The sequence below is a fragment of the Sceloporus occidentalis genome, unplaced genomic scaffold (assembly GCF_023333645.1).
Source record: "Sceloporus occidentalis isolate IW3139 unplaced genomic scaffold, rSceOcc1.0.p SCAF_238, whole genome shotgun sequence".
NCBI lineage: Eukaryota > Metazoa > Chordata > Lepidosauria > Squamata > Phrynosomatidae > Sceloporus > Sceloporus occidentalis.
The window spans coordinates 767,331-787,660 of record NW_028317218.1 but is presented as its reverse complement, the minus strand read 5'-3'; the positions used below and the strand labels follow the sequence as shown (position 1 = coordinate 787,660).

General features: G+C 42.1%; 1 protein-coding gene across 2 annotated transcripts; it reads right to left on the bottom strand.

The window, feature by feature from the left end:
• Positions 1–12,378: 12,378 nt before the first annotated feature.
• On the bottom strand, positions 12,379–19,156 carry LOC149276468 (WD repeat-containing protein 91-like). Of its 2 annotated transcripts, none has more exons than XM_089503631.1 (15): positions 19,034–19,156; positions 18,361–18,540; positions 17,861–18,068; positions 16,913–16,995; positions 16,714–16,832; positions 15,973–16,159; positions 15,571–15,731; positions 15,293–15,472; positions 14,883–15,033; positions 14,347–14,441; positions 14,010–14,178; positions 13,602–13,710; positions 13,077–13,189; positions 12,778–12,975; positions 12,379–12,543 (listed from the first exon to the last, which is right to left on the bottom strand). In XM_089503631.1, the coding sequence occupies exons 1-15, from the start codon at positions 19,154–19,156 to the stop codon at positions 12,379–12,381; spliced, it is 2,241 nt and encodes a 746-aa protein (XP_089359757.1). The 2 variants fall into 2 exon arrangements, with proteins under 2 accessions (XP_089359757.1, XP_089359758.1); XM_089503632.1 differs by having other exon boundaries at positions 15,293–15,474; positions 15,582–15,731.
• Positions 19,157–20,330: the final 1,174 nt, after the last annotated feature.

The following is a 20,330-nucleotide window of genomic DNA, read 5'->3' as shown; positions in this document are numbered from 1 at the left end:
CGTGCGCAGATCACGCGAGTGGAGCTCCGTAGGGTCATCAGGACCCTCAACGTGGCCATTAATTGTTACATTTCTATATGTCACTCGTAACAATGTGACAAACTTCACAACATTCTGAGATTGAAGCTCCTGACAGCCGAATGAGACGAGGCACGCAACCGGTGAATCTTTAGCCCTTTCAATAGCCAGAGGCAACTAAAAAATATTGCATGTTGTACCCTAAGGGTAGGAGAAACAGTGATTTTCTTCTCACCTTCCCCCTGGCTATTTTCTCAGTTCGGTGATTGACAGATTATACGCCCAACAACCCACCGGATAAAAGAAAACTAAAGAAAATCCTCTCGTGCTTCAGTAGTAATAAAGTTACCAATTATTGGCCGTGCAGCCTGCATCGGACTCCTTCCTATCCCCCCCGCTGTGATCATATATAAGACTCCCAGTTGGTGCTTTGGCTCCCAGTATGTTATGGTTGATATCCCTGCTTGAATGCAGGTGACTCAATTAAGTGTATCTTTAAATAATGACGCGTCAAGGCTTTCGCTAGGGCCGCTACTGGAGCTACTTAAAATCTTCACGATGGGCTAATAAAGGGTTAATATTTCCAGACTCTCACGGTCCGCTCATTTAGAAAGTTCTCAGACACGATGCAAAGAATCCACGCAAAGTTTGGGGGCCCTTTTTTTCATAGCAAATGTTTTAATGTTATAAACCAGAGTCATCTCTGATCCGCGAGCGTTTTATTCGCGATCCGTGGCAGACGCGGCAAAGATTAGAAAAATCGACAGTAAATGTGGAAATAACCATTTCGTGTCTTCGCTTTAATCATCCGGTAATTCTGTCTGCTTTAAAGTAAACCATTTACATCCTTTGACGTAAACCCACAGAGAGTTTATGGTCCGGCTTTTCTCGGATTTTAATGGTTATTGCGGAGTCTCTCTCTGATGGCTAATGGAAGCCTTTGAAAAAAGTGTCGCCTTTGAAGCTAGTGATTTGGGACCCAATAATCGTATAAGCAGAAATACATCAAAAACATACCGTCATTTTGCTCCAATTCTTGAAATTCCGTAGCTGAAAAATTGACTTGGGATCTAAGCTTCTTTTTTCCCCCAAACTATTACCGTATTACATCCGCGTGATGTTACCGTTTCATTCCATAAACGTATCGTTGATTTAACGTGGAATTTAATGCAGAAATTGCGCAACCGGTCTGCATTTATGATGTCGTGATACCCGCAGGGAACGATGCTTCATAATTCCCATTGATGGGGTGATCATCCCATTAGGTGATTTTGTACTTTTAACCCCTTAAGGACAATGGGCGGTCCCTAAACTCATTGAAAACAATGCATTTTTGTCATTAAGGGGTTAAACATAGCTGTTTGTATTTGAACAGAAAAAACGCTGTTTAACAGATTTTGATCCAGGATGTGTTTGCAATTCTGGAAACATCTATGGTGTCCAGGGGGGGGGGGTTACCCACAAACTGCATCTCATCATCAGTGAGAAATTATGGGACTTATAGTCTACGAACACACAGCCAATGGGAAATAAGCGTGCAGAGACTTTGTATCCAATCAGGTTTCGTATAGATCGGCCGATCTTGTCTGCTAACTTTTCCTGCCATAAAGGCTTAATTGACTAACTGATTGATTAATTGATTAAAGACGTTAATCAGTTTTTGGTCTCATCATATGCCTGTCCGATGCGTGTTTAAACTCCTTCACTGTAGTAGCCTCAAGCCTTATTTATTGACAGAATTAATATCTGTTTGCACAGGTCTCCGTGGTCCACCTGGTGTTCAACTCCAAAGGAGATGTCATTACGACCAAGGTGAGTGAAGTCACTTTTATCGGAAGGGTAATATCTTGAAATGCTTCATTATTTTCTTCACAAACCCAGTAGATATAATTGGCGGAGGGGTGGCTGAGGTCTCCCTGAGCAGGAGGTCAGCAAAGTCCTGGTGGTGGGGCATTGATAAGGGATGGGGCAACAACCCGGCTTCACCTACCCAGAAAGTAGGACGGTGTCTTAGAGTAGAGAAGCAAACCATGGTACAGAAACGAAACCAAGGATCGTTTGGATTGCAATCACATTATATTTAAAGTAGTGTCATCAGCCTTTTCTTCTGGGTACCATTCCAGCCTAATATCACCCATATTGGGCGCTAGGGGCATTCATGTTGCTTTTGGTCCTCTTTAGGTATTATATCCTGGGGTAGGACTTTTAAAATTTTGTAAAGGCAGAGGGAGCTCTAATATGCTCCATCTTAGAGCTCCATCTCTGACCTAAAACGTGGCCTTCATTATGAAATGTAAATGCTGTTTTTGCCAGGAACCACCGGATCGCGCAAATAAGAAAGGGGACGTGTCTGCAAACGGTGAGTAGATGCAGGGTGTGGAGCTTTTGGTGATGGGTCCCTAAACATTGAGTGCCGGTCAGGAACGTGTTCTCCTTGTTTAACATTTTGACCTTAAAGAGTTTTGTGATAAGTCCAGCATATCATTCGCAAAAACATCCTTTAAAAAGGGGGCTTTCTTCCATCAGGCTTCAAGTGGGACATACCTGAACCTTTATTCAAAAGTTTCTTGTTCCAGAGACTCCCTGTTATCGGCGTCTTTCAGCATTGTGGCTATTGTGACGTCCAAGTTGGCCACTGCGACTCCAATGCATGCCGTGAGTACCGGTCCGCAGAAGACGGTCCGTCCGCACGTGATCCAGGTGGGTACAGCACTTGCTATTCTCAAATTCTGGACCGAGTCGAACCTCATATGAAACCAAGTCATTTAACTGACTTCATTATTCCGCTGCTGGGAACTTGGTTCCGTCTCGGAGCCACAACACGCGTTGGTCATGGTCATGGTCATGGGAAGCATATTTGCGTAGTGTGCCAAGGGCATGGGTTGAATTTACCTAAACAAGGCTGTTGGACTGTTTTATACCAACCAATATTGAGAGGATCGTAAACGCATGGGCATCATGTAAAAATCCACCCATGGAATGCCCAGTCTCTGCCTCTCTTTCTACACGCATGGTACATGATTTGGGCATTTTGCATGGAGAACTGCCGATACCAATATCATCATCGCTTTGCATAGACGTAATCATGTTGTTTTTTGTTTCGTTTAGGAAAAAATCAGTTTTCATATTTTCCACAAAGACAAACTAAATGTCCAAGGTATATTGATTGCATTTCACATCCTCGATTCGGTTTTTTAACCCTGAGAACAAATACATGCAGTTACAAAGCAGGATGGAAAAGAACCCCTTTTATTATTATTATCTCTTATTTATTCTCTTATATTACCCTTATTTATTGTTGGAGGATGAGTGTTTTATTAGTTAAAAAAAAAAAAATTGTGGTCTTTTATTCACTTCCGTTTTTTTTTATATGGACAGTGGACCAAAAATTTATAAAATTACAAAAACAAATTTTTATTCAGAGGGGAATGCGGAGTTCATAAAAGATCTGGGACTTCAGTCCAATTAAAAAAGGTTCAAACCAGTCTGAAGCTCGCACAGAAAAGGCTTAGCCCAAAATCAACCAATGGCATCTCTCTGCTTATTGGACAGATCCATTTTTTGCTATAGTAATAAGACTTCATAACTATTTTTTATTAATTATGAATTTTATTTAGTTGCATGTCTGTAGCAAGTTGATATTTAAGTTTATTCCCTTTTACTCCATTGCAGGTCATTTCAAAATGCCTTACCCCAAATGGTGACCAAGCCTGGTGCTGCAGGGCCTTTTCCACCACCCACTGCCGCGCAAGTCCAAAAAATTGGACGATACCGTGATAACAACGAGTACAACAGGAACCTGGGTGATGGGATATCACCATACATTACACGGAATAAGGCGCTAAAAGAATGTGTCAGACCCCAGGTGGTAACAAGCACTTTCAAAGACGTTCTGATTGGACTTGATTCTAGAGCGTCACCACTACCAAGAATGCCACACATCGCGGGTGTTCCATCTAGAGTGCCCACCATGAAGTAGAGGACTTGCAACTGCTGCCACAGCAACACCGGACACTTTGGATCAAGTATTGGGCTGCACCGGTAGGAATCACCCACAACCTCATCAGGACAAAATCATATGGATTTAGTTACAGTTAGGAATATAGAATGTACGGTAGAACAATGGGCATTGTATGGTTGAAAGACAATAAACTATAAGCATTTTGGACTCCTGTGTGGATGTATAGCTCAAAGTCATTGGTTATACCTTTTAGTGGAGCATCATTCATAAAGTAAGATGCAGAGTCACCTCCAAGCAGCTGTAGATCTCAGAGGTCCTGTCTTGAGATGTTTCTATCCTGTGCTGCTTGAGGCGTTTGACATCTTTAGATAGTTCTGGCCAGGAGGACATATGTTTATCTGAGAACCTCCTGCATGGTTTCCACACATGGTGACCAAACAAGCCTTGCAGGACATATCTCCCAATTGACACAACTAATTTGGTGTAACCATTGCGTCTCATGCATGAACCTCAGCAAACATTCCATGCTCAAAGGTCCATACAAAGCGGTCAACTCTGGGTAAAACTGAGATAGGTAGATACATCTTCCTGGGAACTTTTGAAATGAGCTTAGACTTTTCAAATAGTAACCCTTTAAGGATCCACCACAAAGATTCTTTTGTGGTGGCTCACTAAAGGGGGCAACAAAATGGTCCTTGTAATAGTTCAATATATTCTGAACAAAGTCACCTGTAGTCAAGCAGAATTTTCAGATAAACGTCAGCTGAGATGCGCAGATATCATTACATCAGAGTTGAGTATGATGGAATTGGCTCCAGGCTGTACCGCTGGGTACCGAGCTGCCACCGGTATTGTGCTGCCTACCACGCACCAGTTACCTAGGTTTGAACTCGACATCAGAAATACCTGATGTCGAAAAAACAATGATGGCAGCCGAGGCGTCAAAACAAGATAGATCAGCAAGTCCGTAAACCTAAGAAACCCGGCTGCTTGATTGGGTGCCAAATAGTTTAAAAAACGAAATCCTTGACAGCCTTGACAGGTACAAACTCCAGATCAGCCTGTAAGGTAAAGTTAATGTGTCGAGTTGTGTAAAACAGGTTTTTTCCTGCAAATTATGAAGTTTGTACCTCGCCCCGGAAACACGAGATCCCGGTTTCACAAACAAGCAAAGAATAACAAACTATAGCAGCGAGGCTTATGGGTCCCTGTGTCAGGTGACAGTGTCATGTGACCTCAACCAAAGACAGTGTTTTGCAGATGGGCTGAAAGTTCTGATCATCTCTTGTAATGTAAGTGACCCTCATTCTCTGTGCATTTAATACGCTCAGTTTAATTCTTTCAAGTGGTGATTATGCAAAAACGTAAGAAGATAGACATTAAAACAAGCAGATAAATATGATTTACAAGGAGATTATTCTGTTAGTAAACACGGTTTATAGCTTAAAACACTCATTTACCTATTGCGGGGTATTTGTGTAACTGAGGGGGCATTTAGAAGAAGAATAATTTACCCCGTTTAATTTATAAAGCCGTTTCCTGCTGTTTCTATACACATTATCGGGGCTTTTAGGGCTGTAGAACCCTGCGATCCCCTCATACCCAGCAAACATTCTGACCTCCTAGAAAAGAGGGGCATCAGGGGAGGAAAGAGGGGCATCAGGGGTAGAAAGACAGGAAAGAGGAACATTTTGCGTAAAAATAACATCATAATAACTATATAATAGAATGTTTTTCTGTAATCAGAATTTCCCTTTAAATCCCATGACCGTTAAACATTAAACCAGCAATGTTATTTCAAGCGGAGGAAGGCAGGGAGCAGGAAGCGCGAGTTCCCGATCACTCAGTTAAACTCTTAACTTGCAAATTCAGCAATTTCTCCCTGAAAACCCCGTTGTTTTTTTTCCCGTTGACACTTTCTGCAGGGTTAAATTATCTCACCTCTGCTGGAAGGCTGATCAACGTATTTACCACCCTCTCGGTTCAGAAAAAACATTACACGTAATAATAACCTGATCCTATTTTTAGACTAAGACCTTTGTCCTAGCTTTTAACGAAGCATAAAATAAGGCTGGCAGATTTGCCCCTGAAGTTTCGGGATTTATGGAGGTGTGATGAGCGGATCACAGCTGTGAAGGTTGAAAGTTACGTCTTATTGTTGGTTCTGGGAAATCTTTCCGCAGTCAGCTGGTTGTCATGAAAAGTGAAAGTGAAATTCTAAACCTGTTTATGTTTATTTCAGTCTGGGAAGCTGCCGGGTCAACATCACCAACCGTCTCCGCGATCACTAGTCCCGGTAAAGCTGATGTAGGTTTGGTTTGGTGGTGATATTTCGGACTCTCATCGCAGGATCTCTGGGTATGTTGCCAGATTTCTGATGTCCCGTACACCATAGTTTATGTTTCTATCGTCTCTAAAAAGAAATGACATGTACCGGTATATGTCCCTTTTCCACAGTCTTTGACCTTCATGATTTATCTGGGTCCGACTTGGATCTGACCGCTAATGTTCCCCAAATAAATCCATCGAACTACTTCTGATGCATCTTGGGGAGTGTCAAAAATTATTAAATGCCAAAATTTAATGGAATTGTCTTGGAAAGAAATGCAAGAGGGGTACTTATTGGGTGGATATTGGGGTTGAGGAACCCTGTTCTAGGTTACCCTTGGTTGCAGACCGGTGGTTCACATGCGTTTAATATATAGGTTTATCTTAATATGTTTGGAGCAATGGGAACTCCCAGCCCTGATACATTAACATGTCCTAATTTCAATGTTCCCAGTTAGTTCCAATTTAAAAAGTTCCAGTATGCCTTTGATAAAATGGCGGAATTTGGAACATTTGGGTCTCCAAGACCCTTCAAAGTGCTCCTCAGGATGACACAGGGAGTTTGGATAATAGGACACATTTTGTATGCGTATGATAGGGAGTGGAACAGAAATGAATAGTTTCTTAACTAGAACTTTCTACCTTTTTATGTTAAATTTAAGCTTTGTTGGGTGCCTACAGAAGAGGCAGGTGCCCACTTATTGCCCAATGGATTTTACAAGTGCTCCCTAAATATTAAATTCTCAAATAGGGGATATATTTCATCCAAGAACCCTTTGAAATTAAAGTTATCCAAGGTTTATCCAAAATCGTGTCTGCAGAATAAGTGTTGCCGTGGATACTGGATATTAATGAGTGGATAATTAGTGGGTACCGATACTCCAAGGTGAGCACTTCAGCTTGGACTTTATAGGAAAAAAAATGATCTTTTTTTTTTCCCCCTCTCCAGAATAGGGTAAAACGTTAAAAATGTTTGGATCACGAAAGTTCTGTGATGGTCACAGACTGGTGAAAAATATGACGACGATTCTTCTCAGCGGAATCTCCTGCTCATTGATAGTTTACTCTCTGATTGTCCAAGCTGGTGACATCATCACTTCTGGTTGTAAGAAGATTGGGTTTTATAATTACTGCTTTAACAATGAAACCAGCGCTGGATGTTACTGTATCACCCAACTTAAGGACCTCCACGCGGTGGGTTTTCCAGCCTCAGAAGGACTCCTGGTTGCTCTTGTCTTGACGTACTCTTCCCTGGTTACTTCTTTCGCAGGATTCCTGGTTTTAGGGCTTGCTCAGTATTTTCATGACTCTACCCTGTGGATGTTTGCGTTTGTGTGCCACACTTTAGGCCTCACCGGTCTCTTCTTGGGTCTGATCATGAAGCTCATCATGATGGGCAGGTTTCTGGAGCTTTCTGAACTGAGCCACGGTTTCTTGGCGTTGCTGTTGGCCATCGCTGGCCTTTGCGTGCTCTGTTTAATCATGAGACATTACGCTAGTTTGAAAATGAAGAACTTGGAAATCTAAGCAAAGACACCAGGATGGAGGTGAATGATTTCTGACTGGCGATACCAGCTGCTTCTCATACGACACTCTGTGGCAGCGTGTAGAATCGCGTGTGCGAGTCGTGTAAAACACGCCTGTTCATTTATCGTTACTGTATAAGTGATGTACCCATGTAATAGTGTTTATAGGATGAAACGATTACTGTATGTGTATTAGAAACACGACTTATGTGTATACCATAGGAGCAGCCGTCTTAAAGTCCGTTTCTCGGGATCTGCATCATTCTTCCTCCTGAGGTTATCGCTCCCCTATTGATAAGTTGCTGATAGTTGTGGTTTGGACCAGGCAGCCTTTGTAAGGTGGGGGGAGTGATAACTACGCAACAGAACGTTAATTAAATAATGCCAGATCTCCGCTTCTGTGATTTACATTTAAACCAAATATCACCTTTCAAACTGCCTGCCAAACTCCTTTTCCGCAAAGAACAATGGCCTCCGTTCCTTGCCGACAGTTCCCAAAACTGACATTGCATATGACCCTTTACTATCTGAAGAGAATCTTTACATTGTGAAATTACACTTTCAGGCCGGAGTCATGTTCTTAATCAAAATTTAGAAAAAATTTATTTCAGAATTGACTCTAGAAAATGCTATAAAATGGCATTTATTTAACTGGAGCAATTGAATGAAACTAAGAAAAAGAAAGGTTAACAGAATTTTGATAAATGTTTTTTTTTAACTCATGTACTAATACACTCTGTATTAAACCCATGTTGCTATAAAAATAGTTATTTATTTTGAAACTGATTTTTATATTGCTGACATCGTTCATGACCTTTTCTGGTTGTTTTTTGTCATCACACAAAGAAACAACTGTGCAAATAAAAATCTGAGTGGTCTTTAAAAATGATAAGCGTCCATACGTCTTCAACTTCAGTAATCGCTTAATATCAGCTGAAAAAAATCTCTCGGACAAATTTTAAAGGGTCGTCATCATCATCATCGGAACAGGCTCCTGCCTTCAGTTTTTTAAAGCCTTTGATGGGTGATGGGGGGTTTTCTTTGTTGGTTGGTGGGGGAATGTGGGTGCTACTGGTGCCCGCGGGTGTACCGGCTGGCGGATCGTCATTCTGCTCATCTAAACCCACCTCTTCCGTATCCACAAACCTTTTACCCTGAAATAAAAACTTCATTAGCATGCGGTCGAATTCCAAGCAATTTCCAGGTATGGCTACATTTCCCAATAGTTCCTGGTTCAAAAATTACAGTTTTTAGTCTTTCCTTACACCCCCATCCCATCACCAGCAAGATCTCCAGTTCTCTATATGCAGAAATGGAAGAAGCCAAATGCGTATACCTGCTAAGCTACTACATCGGGAAAAAGGAACAAGGGCCTAGAGTACAGGCATTTGCTATTAAATCTCTTAAATCTCATGTAAACATATTATTTATATAATTATTTATTTATTATTTATATAGTCCCTATATTTATTCCCTATTTTTGTAGAGTGGGTGGTTATTGTATGCATTTACATGGATGAAACAGGATGCGTAAATTTAAGAAAGTTGTTTTTAAAAATTGGAGATTTGCCCAAAAACAAAAATATATATTTTTTAAATCACAGACGCCTCCGAGATCTTTGTACCCCAACATACACCATGGGATGATATCACTGTATGATACACACTGTCGCTTTGGTATAAATAATGACTGGTGTTTACCTGATTTATTATCTCCAAAGCACACGCGACCAGCTCCATTTCATTCATACAGTACACGGGCTGTTTCCTGGGTGATCTAATGAGATAAATACCAAAAAAACATAAAGGTTTGACAAAGACGCGACCATATAAGGATCCTGAGACTACATACTGCAGACACGGAGCCCCATAGCTACGTAATTCTCATAATTAACTTATCTGCTGACAGAGACCCCGGTGTGTTACTATCAAGGGTCTCGGTTCCTTACATCACTTTCTTCCTCTTTAAATCCCTCGCTCTGTTTGAATCGCTTTTGGCGTCCGTCATCCACTGCGGAAGCACCCTCTTTTTCACTCTGGATTCTTCATCCTCCATTTCTCTTCTGACTGATGACGCAACAGCTGGTGAAAAATAAAAAGCCAAAACAAACATCTGTACCGTTAAAGCCCCAAGCGCAGCCGCGACGCACCCCTGCGAGGCCGCAGAAGACGGCACACAACCTTATCCCTAATTTAAGATTAACCCCCAGAGCAAAGGCTGCTGTTATCATTCAACACATTATGGAAAAATTTAAAAATAAATTGATCCGATTTATTTATTGTTCTCGTGAATTATTATATTAAGAAAGAAGCAGGGCAATAGGCCCATCTAATGCCCCAGACTCATAAACTTTGCGCATGCATGGGGCAGCTTGTCGGAATACTCTGACGGTGATATTATTATTTATTGTTTTATATAGCGCCATCATATTCCGCAGCGCTGTATATTAAATTCTGCTCCGGGTCAAACCAGCACTGGCCGTAACTATAGCAGCCGTCATCTTAATGGGCCGTCCGGACCAGTATATATTTCCCATCAATCCCAGCCACCATCAACTGTAACAAACGGGCACGTTAAGCTTGCAGGGGCCCATTATTTCATTTTATTTACTTTCTGTAGATTAGGTTAGATATATCCCTCCCTTAACAATATACTGAGGAGACCACGCAGCAACCTTTCCACCAAAGGCCGCTGTTTATATAGCCCACTGTCACCCCTGTATGCAAATTCTGCACATATGATGATGATAAATGACTGCCAATAGGACATGTAATCTCAGATTTTGTAACCAAGGGGTTAAAGAGGGCATTAGAGCGGGTTCCTCTCTCTAGAGATATGAGGGAACCTCGCACCGAGCTCTGGGACGAGGCGCAGAGCCCGTATATAACAAATGAACGCGCACTTTTGAATTACCTCACAGCAGCAGCACACCAGACTTCCGCCTTGGCCGTTTGACTACATATCCCAGCAGCACTTGCGACAACATAACGCGGCGCTGATCGCGGGTGCTGCTGGGAAATGTAGTTCTGTAGTTCCCGTTCTACTTGAACTGTGAATGCAGAAGCCCTGTTTGTGGCAGATAGTGACGGTTATGGCTGGGTGTGGGGAGGGTCTGGGCTGTGTTCCTATGAAAAGTGATAATGAAGTCCCCTGAAAAAGCACATAAAGCAATAAAATGATTCAGTTTTACTCCCAGATTGTGTTTTGTGGCTTTTTTGACATTTTAAGAAATATTAATTAAAGTCCTCTCCTGCTGCCCCTCTACTCTCCCGTTATGTCCTTTTTTCCTCATAGACGGTTCACATCTTTGCAACGCCTGAAGCCCCTTTTTTTTTTTTTTTTTTTTTTCCTAACCCCGTTCTCCAGTCCTCCCACCCCAGTGACACCCCCCCAATCCCCTCTGATGCCCCTTTTTTTCCCCAGGAGGTTGGAATGTTTGCTGGGTACGGAGGCATCACAGGGTTCTACAGACCTAAAAGCCCCGATAATGCTTATAAAACCCAAATTACCCCCAAAACATATTTTGTATGTCCAACTTTATCAAAAGCATCCGACACACAGATTCCGACAAAGCGAGTGGAGCATCGACGTGGAAACTTTAATACAGCATCCGGCGTGGAGCATAGAGTGTTAACGGGGGACTTTAAAAATTAACAGATATTAATCCCAAAATATACAGAATACATCACTTTCTCCCTGGTTGAACAAAAGAAAAAAAAAAAAAAGTACAATAAAAATATACCTATTTCTCTGGGTTTAAACTATGTTTTGAAAAAACAAACATTAAGGGGAAAAAATACATTTTTATCCCCAAATTACTCATATTTTGTCCCAAAGTATATCTAGCACTTTCATATATATGGTTATCGTTACATATAAAGTAAATAAAATAAAAAAATGACTTTAAACAATGACATCACCTTTTGGATACGGACTAAAATGGCATATTTTAGAATTTGAATCGCTAATTTCAGATAAGCCCAAATATTTTTTATAAACGCACAGATGAAATTGGAGATGAAAAACTATATGCATCATTTGTATCTGTTTAAAGTCTAACACTTTTTTTTATTTATTTTTTTTTTAATTCAAAAAGAAAATTTGACTAAAAACAGATGTTCTCGTTAATGCACATTTTTAGAAACAAGTAAACATAAGGGAAGGGGGTTCTGAGGGTTAAATGGATGTATATGTTGCATGATGAAATAATGAAAACAAAAAAAAAACACATTAAATTTAAAAACTGAATAGGGAAAAAAAACGTTATAAAAGTAATTCTGCATACTACATGATAACACTGATCTGGAATGTATAGTCGGCACGGGACTGGACTATTTCAAATTAATCTCCAGGACTTAAATAACCAATATGGTTATTATGTATGTTAAAGGGCCGCCATTTGTAAAAAAGTTTTTTGAAGATGTTACATGAAAAAGTTATTTTCAGGGGTTATTGACTAAGTTGACTGCTACATACAAACTCTCAAGTAATACAAGTTTTCAATGGCAGCATGAGGACTTCTGTATTCAGATGACGTGGCAGCATTAGGACTTCTGTGCCAAGAGGGTGGTCAGTCTGATTTTTCCATCCATTGAGGCCGTCACACAAGTTCCGCACTCAACTGCAGTGCTCCAGTCTACTGTAACTACAGGGGCCCGATGTCCTCCCAGGGACAGGCAGCTTTCCATGGAGCTTCCATCGCTGTTCAGCTGCAAAACAAGAATATTCAGTGTCACTAATTGGGTATTAAATTATTTTGAAGGAAACTGATCATATAAATAATAGGTCATATATATATGTATATATAACCTAAAAGACCGTATAGCATATGCTATAGGAAGCCCAAAGTATAGTGTTGTGCACGTGGGAGGTGGGGTTGCCAGATAGTGTTGGGTGCATGGAAGGGGCTGCTGGAAGAGAAGACAAGAAGAGAACGCTAATACCTTATATATGACACCTCCAGTACTTGAACATGTCAGCATGTAGTTTCCCTCTGAATCAAATGCAAAGAGTCTTCCGCGAGGGAACTGGACTTGTTTGTATCCACTGTATCCAGACAGCATGAAGGGGCCAGTGGCGTCCGGTGGCAGGGAGTACTCAGACACTTTCTGTCCACTTTTATGGATGTTCCACTGAATAAACTGAGGGAAAAAAATATTAGCATGTAGGCTTGGATTACCAAAAATTAGCCCTGCGAGGAAGGAAGGTTTGCTCACCAGCAACACTGTCTCTCGAGACTTACCTTCCCATCCTCTCCAATACTGTACACGGCATTCTCGTCGTAGCTGAAGTCCACCGAGTAGACTTCACCTTTATGGGCTTTCCAGGACATTGCGCACTGGTGCTGCTGCATGTCTAGGGAAGAGAGAAAGTTTAAAAGTCAGACATACGTTGGAAATATAACATTCCGCGCCACATTGTATAGATTTAACCAGGCTATGGGTCAGAACCACAAGATCTCCCCTCAACAGAGTAACAGGTCTCTTTGAAGTCCAAGTTGTCTACTGAAATGCAGAGGTACCTCCAATGAACTAACCGGACAAATATTGTTTGAGTAAAAACTCTTCTAGTTGTTTAAATTGGCACGGAGCTAGACATTCCCAAAGAAGTGGCTGCGATTTATTGACGCCGACTTAGGTTTTGCTACAATTTCCATTGTAATTCAACGCAAGGAGCTGAATGGATCTTAAATGTGGTTGAGCTGGAATGTAAGCTCTGTTTGTATACACCAGGGTTTTTGGACGGCGTGGAAATAGGCAATTCTTACCAAAAAGACGAATGAAGCCGTCAGCAGCCCCAGTCACCAATAGGTTTCCGTTGTGATTGAAGGAAGTGCAGTTTATCGCTATTGGAACTGGTTCCAAAAAATACTGGAGCTGAAATGGAAAAAAACAAAAACAAAATGGCGGATGGCATGAACCACTTAATCTTTCTATTCGGTTCCTAAAATTCATGCTACACAGCGTTCAAAGGAACTCAAAATATCATAAACTGTGCAAACAGCTGAAGTCAGCCTATTACATTCATTAAAAGATGTTAAAATAGGAAGAGAAGAAAAGAATCACATGGGCTGTTGGGGTGGCCCACTTGTGATACGTAAGTTGAGCTACCCAGGGTCGGATATTTCCATGAATGGACAGCTTTGTATGGAAGTTACGAATGAATAGAGTTTTACCTGCTGCTTCATTGTTTTTGTGTCCCACAGCAGTAATTTTCCAGGGACCTGATTTCCTCCATTTTCCCCAAAGCTTGGAATTGCTGGATCTAAATGACTAGGAGAGCTGGGAGCTGCAGCAGAGCAGACAAAGGACGTCCCGCTTGGATTGCACGCCAGAGACAGGATCCTACAGGAAAAAAATATTCACTATCACTGCTGGGTAGGGAATTAAAAAAATATCATTTCTGTTTGTCCAAAGTTCCCAAAAACACTTTAGGTTTATATGATCGAGGAACTGTAGACGGACTTCATCAGACTAAAGACGTGCAAGGAACATAAGAAACACAGCCTTTACCTGGGCATGTCGTCAGCTATCCCAATCTCACATAAGTTCTTCTTGGCTTCCGTGTCGTACAGCCTTACTGTGCCAACTTCACTTCCCAACAGGAGCTGGTTCCATTCCAACATAGAATGACAACGTTAGGATGAAATACACCAGTCTACAAGAGGCATAATCCTCTACGTGGACCAATTCTATGACGGGACAGAGAATGGAAACCCAATATATCACCTTGGAGCAGGGGGAAGATGTTTTAGTGGTCAACTGAAAAATATATAAGCCAGGTAACCTCAAAAAAAACGCTGAGTGGATTGGAGAAAAGCCCATAGGGATCCCAATTTTATCTTGGGGTACAATGATCCGACCTGATTGCATAAGATAAATAGCATCTCGGGTGCTTTTTGGATCAAGTAACAATGGCCTATTTGGCCTATGTAACAATCTGAAGGTCAGATTAGTATCACCGTCATTTCAATAGGCAGACTGTCTACCCTGTGGCCGATATTTGAAAGGGATCTTGGCTTTGCTGTACTAAAAACTGCGGCACTCACCAGCCTGTCTCTCTTTGTTGCCCATTCCAGGGAAAGAAGAGCCGACTTGGAAATGGAAGACGCTTTGGTCTGCATGATGCCATCAATGGACCACACCTTAATGACTCCATCAACGTCCAGACTCGCCACCCGACGTCCTGAGCAGTCCACCCTGGCAGAGAGAAGACACACTACATCAAAAAAACATTGAACCCCGGGGGAAGCAGTCAACGAGACAACGACAAACAAAAAATCAGCAGTTTGGGGCTCTGAAATATTTCTGTAAAATATAGTGTTTTGACCTTAAAGATAGATTCCTTAATCACGGAATGACGGAGATTTTCTATTGCTGTGTCTGGTTAATTAACTTTGGAAGGCCACAAGCAGCCCACTTGGAGGCGAGTGCTGTCCCACAAGCCAAAATTAAGTACCTGCAGTGCATTATAGAGGAATGATGTTCTCCATACTCTTCTTGGCTCAGAACGATGAATGGCTGTTCTGGTTTCTCTCCTCCGCTTGGAGTGCGAGTGACTCCCTCTACATGGTCACAGTGTATTTCAGGACGTCCGGCGTCGGATTCTGCATATCCGGCCTCGCTCTTCTTTTCAATACTCTGATTTCATTGAGCAAAAACGGACAAGGAACATCAGACCCATTATCTAAGACTTCATTTCAAATCTAGGGATCCACACACGAGTATAGTGAATACGAATTGCCCACCTGTGATGACGTCTTAGACAATAGCTCCTTCCTCTCCTGTAAGCGTCGCTGTCGCGCAAGGTTTGCCTCAGGGGTCCCAACGGCAGCGAGAACATTCTGAGAACTTTTGGCTTCCTTGGTCACATTCACAACTTCTTTTGCTTTCTGTATCTATGGAGGAGAAAAAGCAAATAAATCCCCCCCATTACTACATAATATCAATTAATCACCTATTAGTTTACAGGCCAATGACGCAAATGATGAAAAATATTCCGCTATAACCTAAAATGCATTTCTTTTCTGAATGCAGGCAAACCTTTTCTCCCCAAAAGCCTTTCCACGATCAGAACATTGGTTGGTAAGTAAGTATTCTCCACCACCATATCCATCCACATTTACACGCTGACATTACCTGACTGTTCATAGGCTCTTTCTTCATCGGCAAGACGGTGGCAGTCTGCGTCGGGGATGAGACGGAGGTCTGGGGAGGTGGCCGGGGGGTAGGTTTCTTGCTCTGCGGAAGTAAGGAGGAGAGGAACCCAGAGGTTTTCTGAGACTGCACGGCCAGGCTGGAACTCCTCTGACTGGACACCATGTCTCTAAGACGAAAAGGAAATCGAGGATATCACGTGCTATCGCGGCATCATATATACACACACGTACTAACCTAGAGCTGTGCACTTTTTTTATGTGATCTGAAAGGGACTCTTAGGATTTTATAGTGGGTTTTTTTTTTTTTAAATCACTGAAAACGGTAAATAAATAAAAAAAATACTGCCCTTTTCTAGTTGGCGCACAACAACAAGTGGGCTGTATCCTTGGCCAAGAGAATAACTTTGTCTCACTCCTCCTGTCTTGGTGATAAAAACCCCGACACTTTGCCAACCCAGCAAAAGGCAGAGTCGAGTAAAATAGAACATAACAGAAGAGGGAGCTTCCAGCACTAACTACGCGCCTACGGGAAACGGTTATTCTTTTGTTGTGCCCTGAGATGACCGAGGATTTAATCCACCGGCTCAGCATGAGATAAATTTATATGCTTCGAGACAAATAGTGTAGACATAAATATGCTACAAAAAAGGTATTTTTCTGCCCCTTCTATATTTAGCTCACATGCCCCCTCAGGTGGCTTTTATAAAGTTGGTTAACTTACAGTTCTGAATCCCCAAGGCGATCCATGTTGGAAACATAGTGGGGCAGCCTGTGGTGGGCCGAAGGACCATCTTCGACCTCCTTCCGCATCCGGTGGGTCTCCGCTTGTAAAGCAAAGAGCTGAGGGACACAGAAGTTAGGCGTGGAAACGTGGCCAAACTGCCCCAAAAGTGATCAAAGAAAACTAACATTCCACTAACCTTCTGTCTCAATACCTCGTTCTCTTCCTGCACTTGAAGGATCCTCTGACATTCTGCTTCAAAGCTCAAAATTGTCGGGACGGGTGAAAAGTGTCGTTAAGGAAAGTAGGACAGGTTGGAACTACATTTAAATAGAATTCATAAAAACAGTCATGCATAATAAAAAAGGGCTGATAACTGGAACTCAAACCCACAAATCAAAGAGTTTGTCGACGCTTATTGCTCATAGCATAAAGGATTTTAGCTGAAAATAAAATTACAAATTATAATAAAATCACAAATATGTCTCCAATAATTGCCTTCACATTTCACATGCACTAGCGTTTGGGGTCCCTTAGTAATGTCCTTGGTTTGTTTAAATTCGGTCTACTGACAAAACATGAAATGGATCAGAAATCCAGCACAGACGGGGTTAATGCTGTAAATGACTATTGCAGCTGTAAATGGCTAATTTTTAATGGAATCTCCTTCATAGGCGTACAGAGGTCCTTTATCACTCCCATCACTCCTGTGTTCCAACGGCCCTTTATCACTCCCATCACTCCTGTGTTCCAACGGCCCTTTATCACTCCCATCACTCCTGTGTTCCAACGGCCCTTTATCACTCCCATCACTCCTGTGTTCCAACGGCCCTTTATCACTCCCATCACTCCTGTGTTCCAACGGCACGTTGTGTTCTCTGATCCAAGTGATGGTTAGAAACCCTTCTGCAATTATGTTGCATTCAGAACTGTCTGTTTCCCATGGAAACAGTTAAGTGACCCCAAAACTTTGTATTTTATTCAACATATATACAATTTTTACAGCTTTTGAAAAATGTGTATTTATGTTTTCTAATTTGCACATAACTTTGCCGCTTTTAACTTTCTGCCTTGGCAGTTTTAAGCCGTCTAAAGATATGCTCTTCCCGTTATATTATCTCCGGATGGAGCCAGGCGTAAAGGGTATGCATGCACTGGAAGAGGACGCTGAGGAAGTTGTGCAGCGATACGATGAAGGTATCTGCCCATTGCCGGGAGAAATACGTGGCAAAGGTCGGGTTTCCTTCAGGAGTCGGGATGAAGGGCAGAGCGAACCACTCCTTCCACTCCGCTTGGTTCTGTAACTCAGCGGCCTGTTTCTGGAAGAACTCATGCGCCTTGTCTGTCCGGCTTGTCTGTTTGGAAGGGAGAACACCGCGTATACCGTCAGAATTACACATTCTACGAGAAATGCCCCAATATCCAAGGGGCAACAGAAAATGGCAAAAAAGAAAATTTTTGGTAGGGATTCAAATCAGGAAGTCAACTTAAGGAAACATTCACTATACATGGAACAGTCCCCCAAAACAACCCAGTGCAGGGTTTTCGGCATACTACAAGACGAATATTCTCTGTTGATATTTTAACTTTTCGGGTATACAAATGTCGAGCCCAAAAAAAAAGATGTCCGCTTGTACAGTCACCCACCTGCACCGTATAGACCAGGTAATACCGGAAGAGGCTGGTCTTCAGCTTGTGGATGGTTGGCCGGTATACGTCCTCCAGACGGCTGAAAAGGCGACGCTCCAAGTACGCCCAGTAATCCAGCATCCCGTTAAGATCATAGCACTGGATATACTGCAGAAGCTGCTCCACGATCCTATCCACCTGCCAGTAACCATTTATAGCGTATTAATACAGACCAAAAAAAAAAAAAAAAAAGGGGTTTTAGGCAAATAATGAGACAAAAGCCCATCTCGATTGACATCAAGGGACAGAGGGTCAAGGAACCTTTAATGTATCTGCGAGTTGCAGTGCTTCGGGGTAATTAAAGGGACACTCCAGTACCCTGGGGGGGGGTTAGGGCTCTGCAGGCCTTTAAGACATGGAGCGCCGGGATATGATGTCATAGCCCAGCAGTATGTCTTAAAGACACGGCACACTTTTTAACGCAGGGGAGAAGCTGCCCAGCGGAGAAAGCGCTGCCCTAGGCGGAAAGGTAAATGCATATCTGGATGTGATTGACAGGTCAGAAATGCAATGCACATCTCACATGCATGCAAAAAATAAATAAAAAACTATGAAGGCGTACAGGGGTGATCCGGGCGAAAGCGACAGCCTGACGTGTCGCCCAAGTAACGTTACTCCGAAACAGACTTACCCGGAAACCCTTCTCTCTGTCTGCTTTGACGTCAGCCTCAAAATGTTTCAGGGTGTTGGTGAACCCTCTGAAGGTCAGGTATTCTCTGACTAGATCATCTGTGCGTTCCACCGCCGACGTCATCACGGGGATCTACGCGGGTGTCCCCAGAATAATAAAGTTTTATTATTCTGCTCTACTCCGAACAGCTGATACACAAAATAATTATTATATATTGATTTCCACCAACAAATATTCCTCTAAAAATCTGCAAATACGGTCTCTAAAAAGAGCAAATTATTGTGTTAAAAAATGTACTTCTTGTCAATTAAACACAGAATTTATATTTTCACTTTTAATAAACCCAGTTCCCATACGTGGGAACTTTCTAACCGAACAGACGCTGAAAATCTTGAGAAATCAATAGCCCATTGTGAAGATTCTACATAGCCATTCGCCAAATGTGTTACCCAAACGGCTCCAACACCGGCCTTCAAAGAAACACACTTAATTGAGGCACCTGAACTCAAGCAGGGATATCAGCCATAACATACTGGAAGCAAAAAGCACCAACTGGGAGTCTTATTATATGACCACAGCAGGGTGGGAATAGGAAGGAGTCAGCTCCAGACTGTGTTACCCTGAATACCTGCCCCTTCACCCTGAGATCGGGGCAAAACCCCTGAGAAAGCATAGTTATATAATCAGTAGGTGACCCTTTGTAGACAGACTGAAGGCTGCTTCCAGGACATGTGGAAATAAAATACCTAATATGTATGCAGCACCCAACAACCCCCCTCAACACCCACTTCACCCCAAAATCAGACACAGACAATACCTCATGTAAACTGCCCAGGGTCCTGTCACAGTGCAAATCGGACGGCTCGGGTCACATGACACGAAGAGGAAGCGCTGGTCACGAGGGGATTTGAAAGTCCCCTATTCAAACAGACAATACATAAACTCCAGTACGGCAGCATGGCGGAGATAGAGGGCTTTCACATCCGCCATGTCAGTTCCAAAACGAGGCTGAGTAGCTGTTTATACTACTATAGCAGTAAAGAATGAGAATAGTGGCAGATACGCTTCCTGGTCCATTTTTACATTCCTTTTATAATAAAATGCGTAAAGATTACTTTGTTTTCTTCTTATATTAAATGTAATTTGGTCAATTTCTTTTGGACTTTTTCAAAACAAGGAGAGCTTTATTCTTTTGACACTTGCTTTCATCGATTCATATTTTGTGTATTAATTAATCGATTGATTGGATACCTTGATTTTAAATGAATGCAATTGAAGAATGAATTGTATTGGAATG

Coding starts and splice junctions, on each gene's coding strand:
- LOC149276468 (XM_089503631.1), bottom strand. CDS start 19,156: ATGACGTCGGCGGTGGAACGCACAGATGATCTAGTCAGAGAATACCTG. Junction 16,833..16,912: donor ACGAGGTATTGAGACAGAAG/GTTAGTGGAATG, acceptor TGTGTCCCTCAG/CTCTTTGCTTTACAAGCGGA. Junction 15,732..15,972: donor AAGAGCCTATGAACAGTCAG/GTAATGTCAGCG, acceptor TCTCCTCCATAG/ATACAGAAAGCAAAAGAAGT.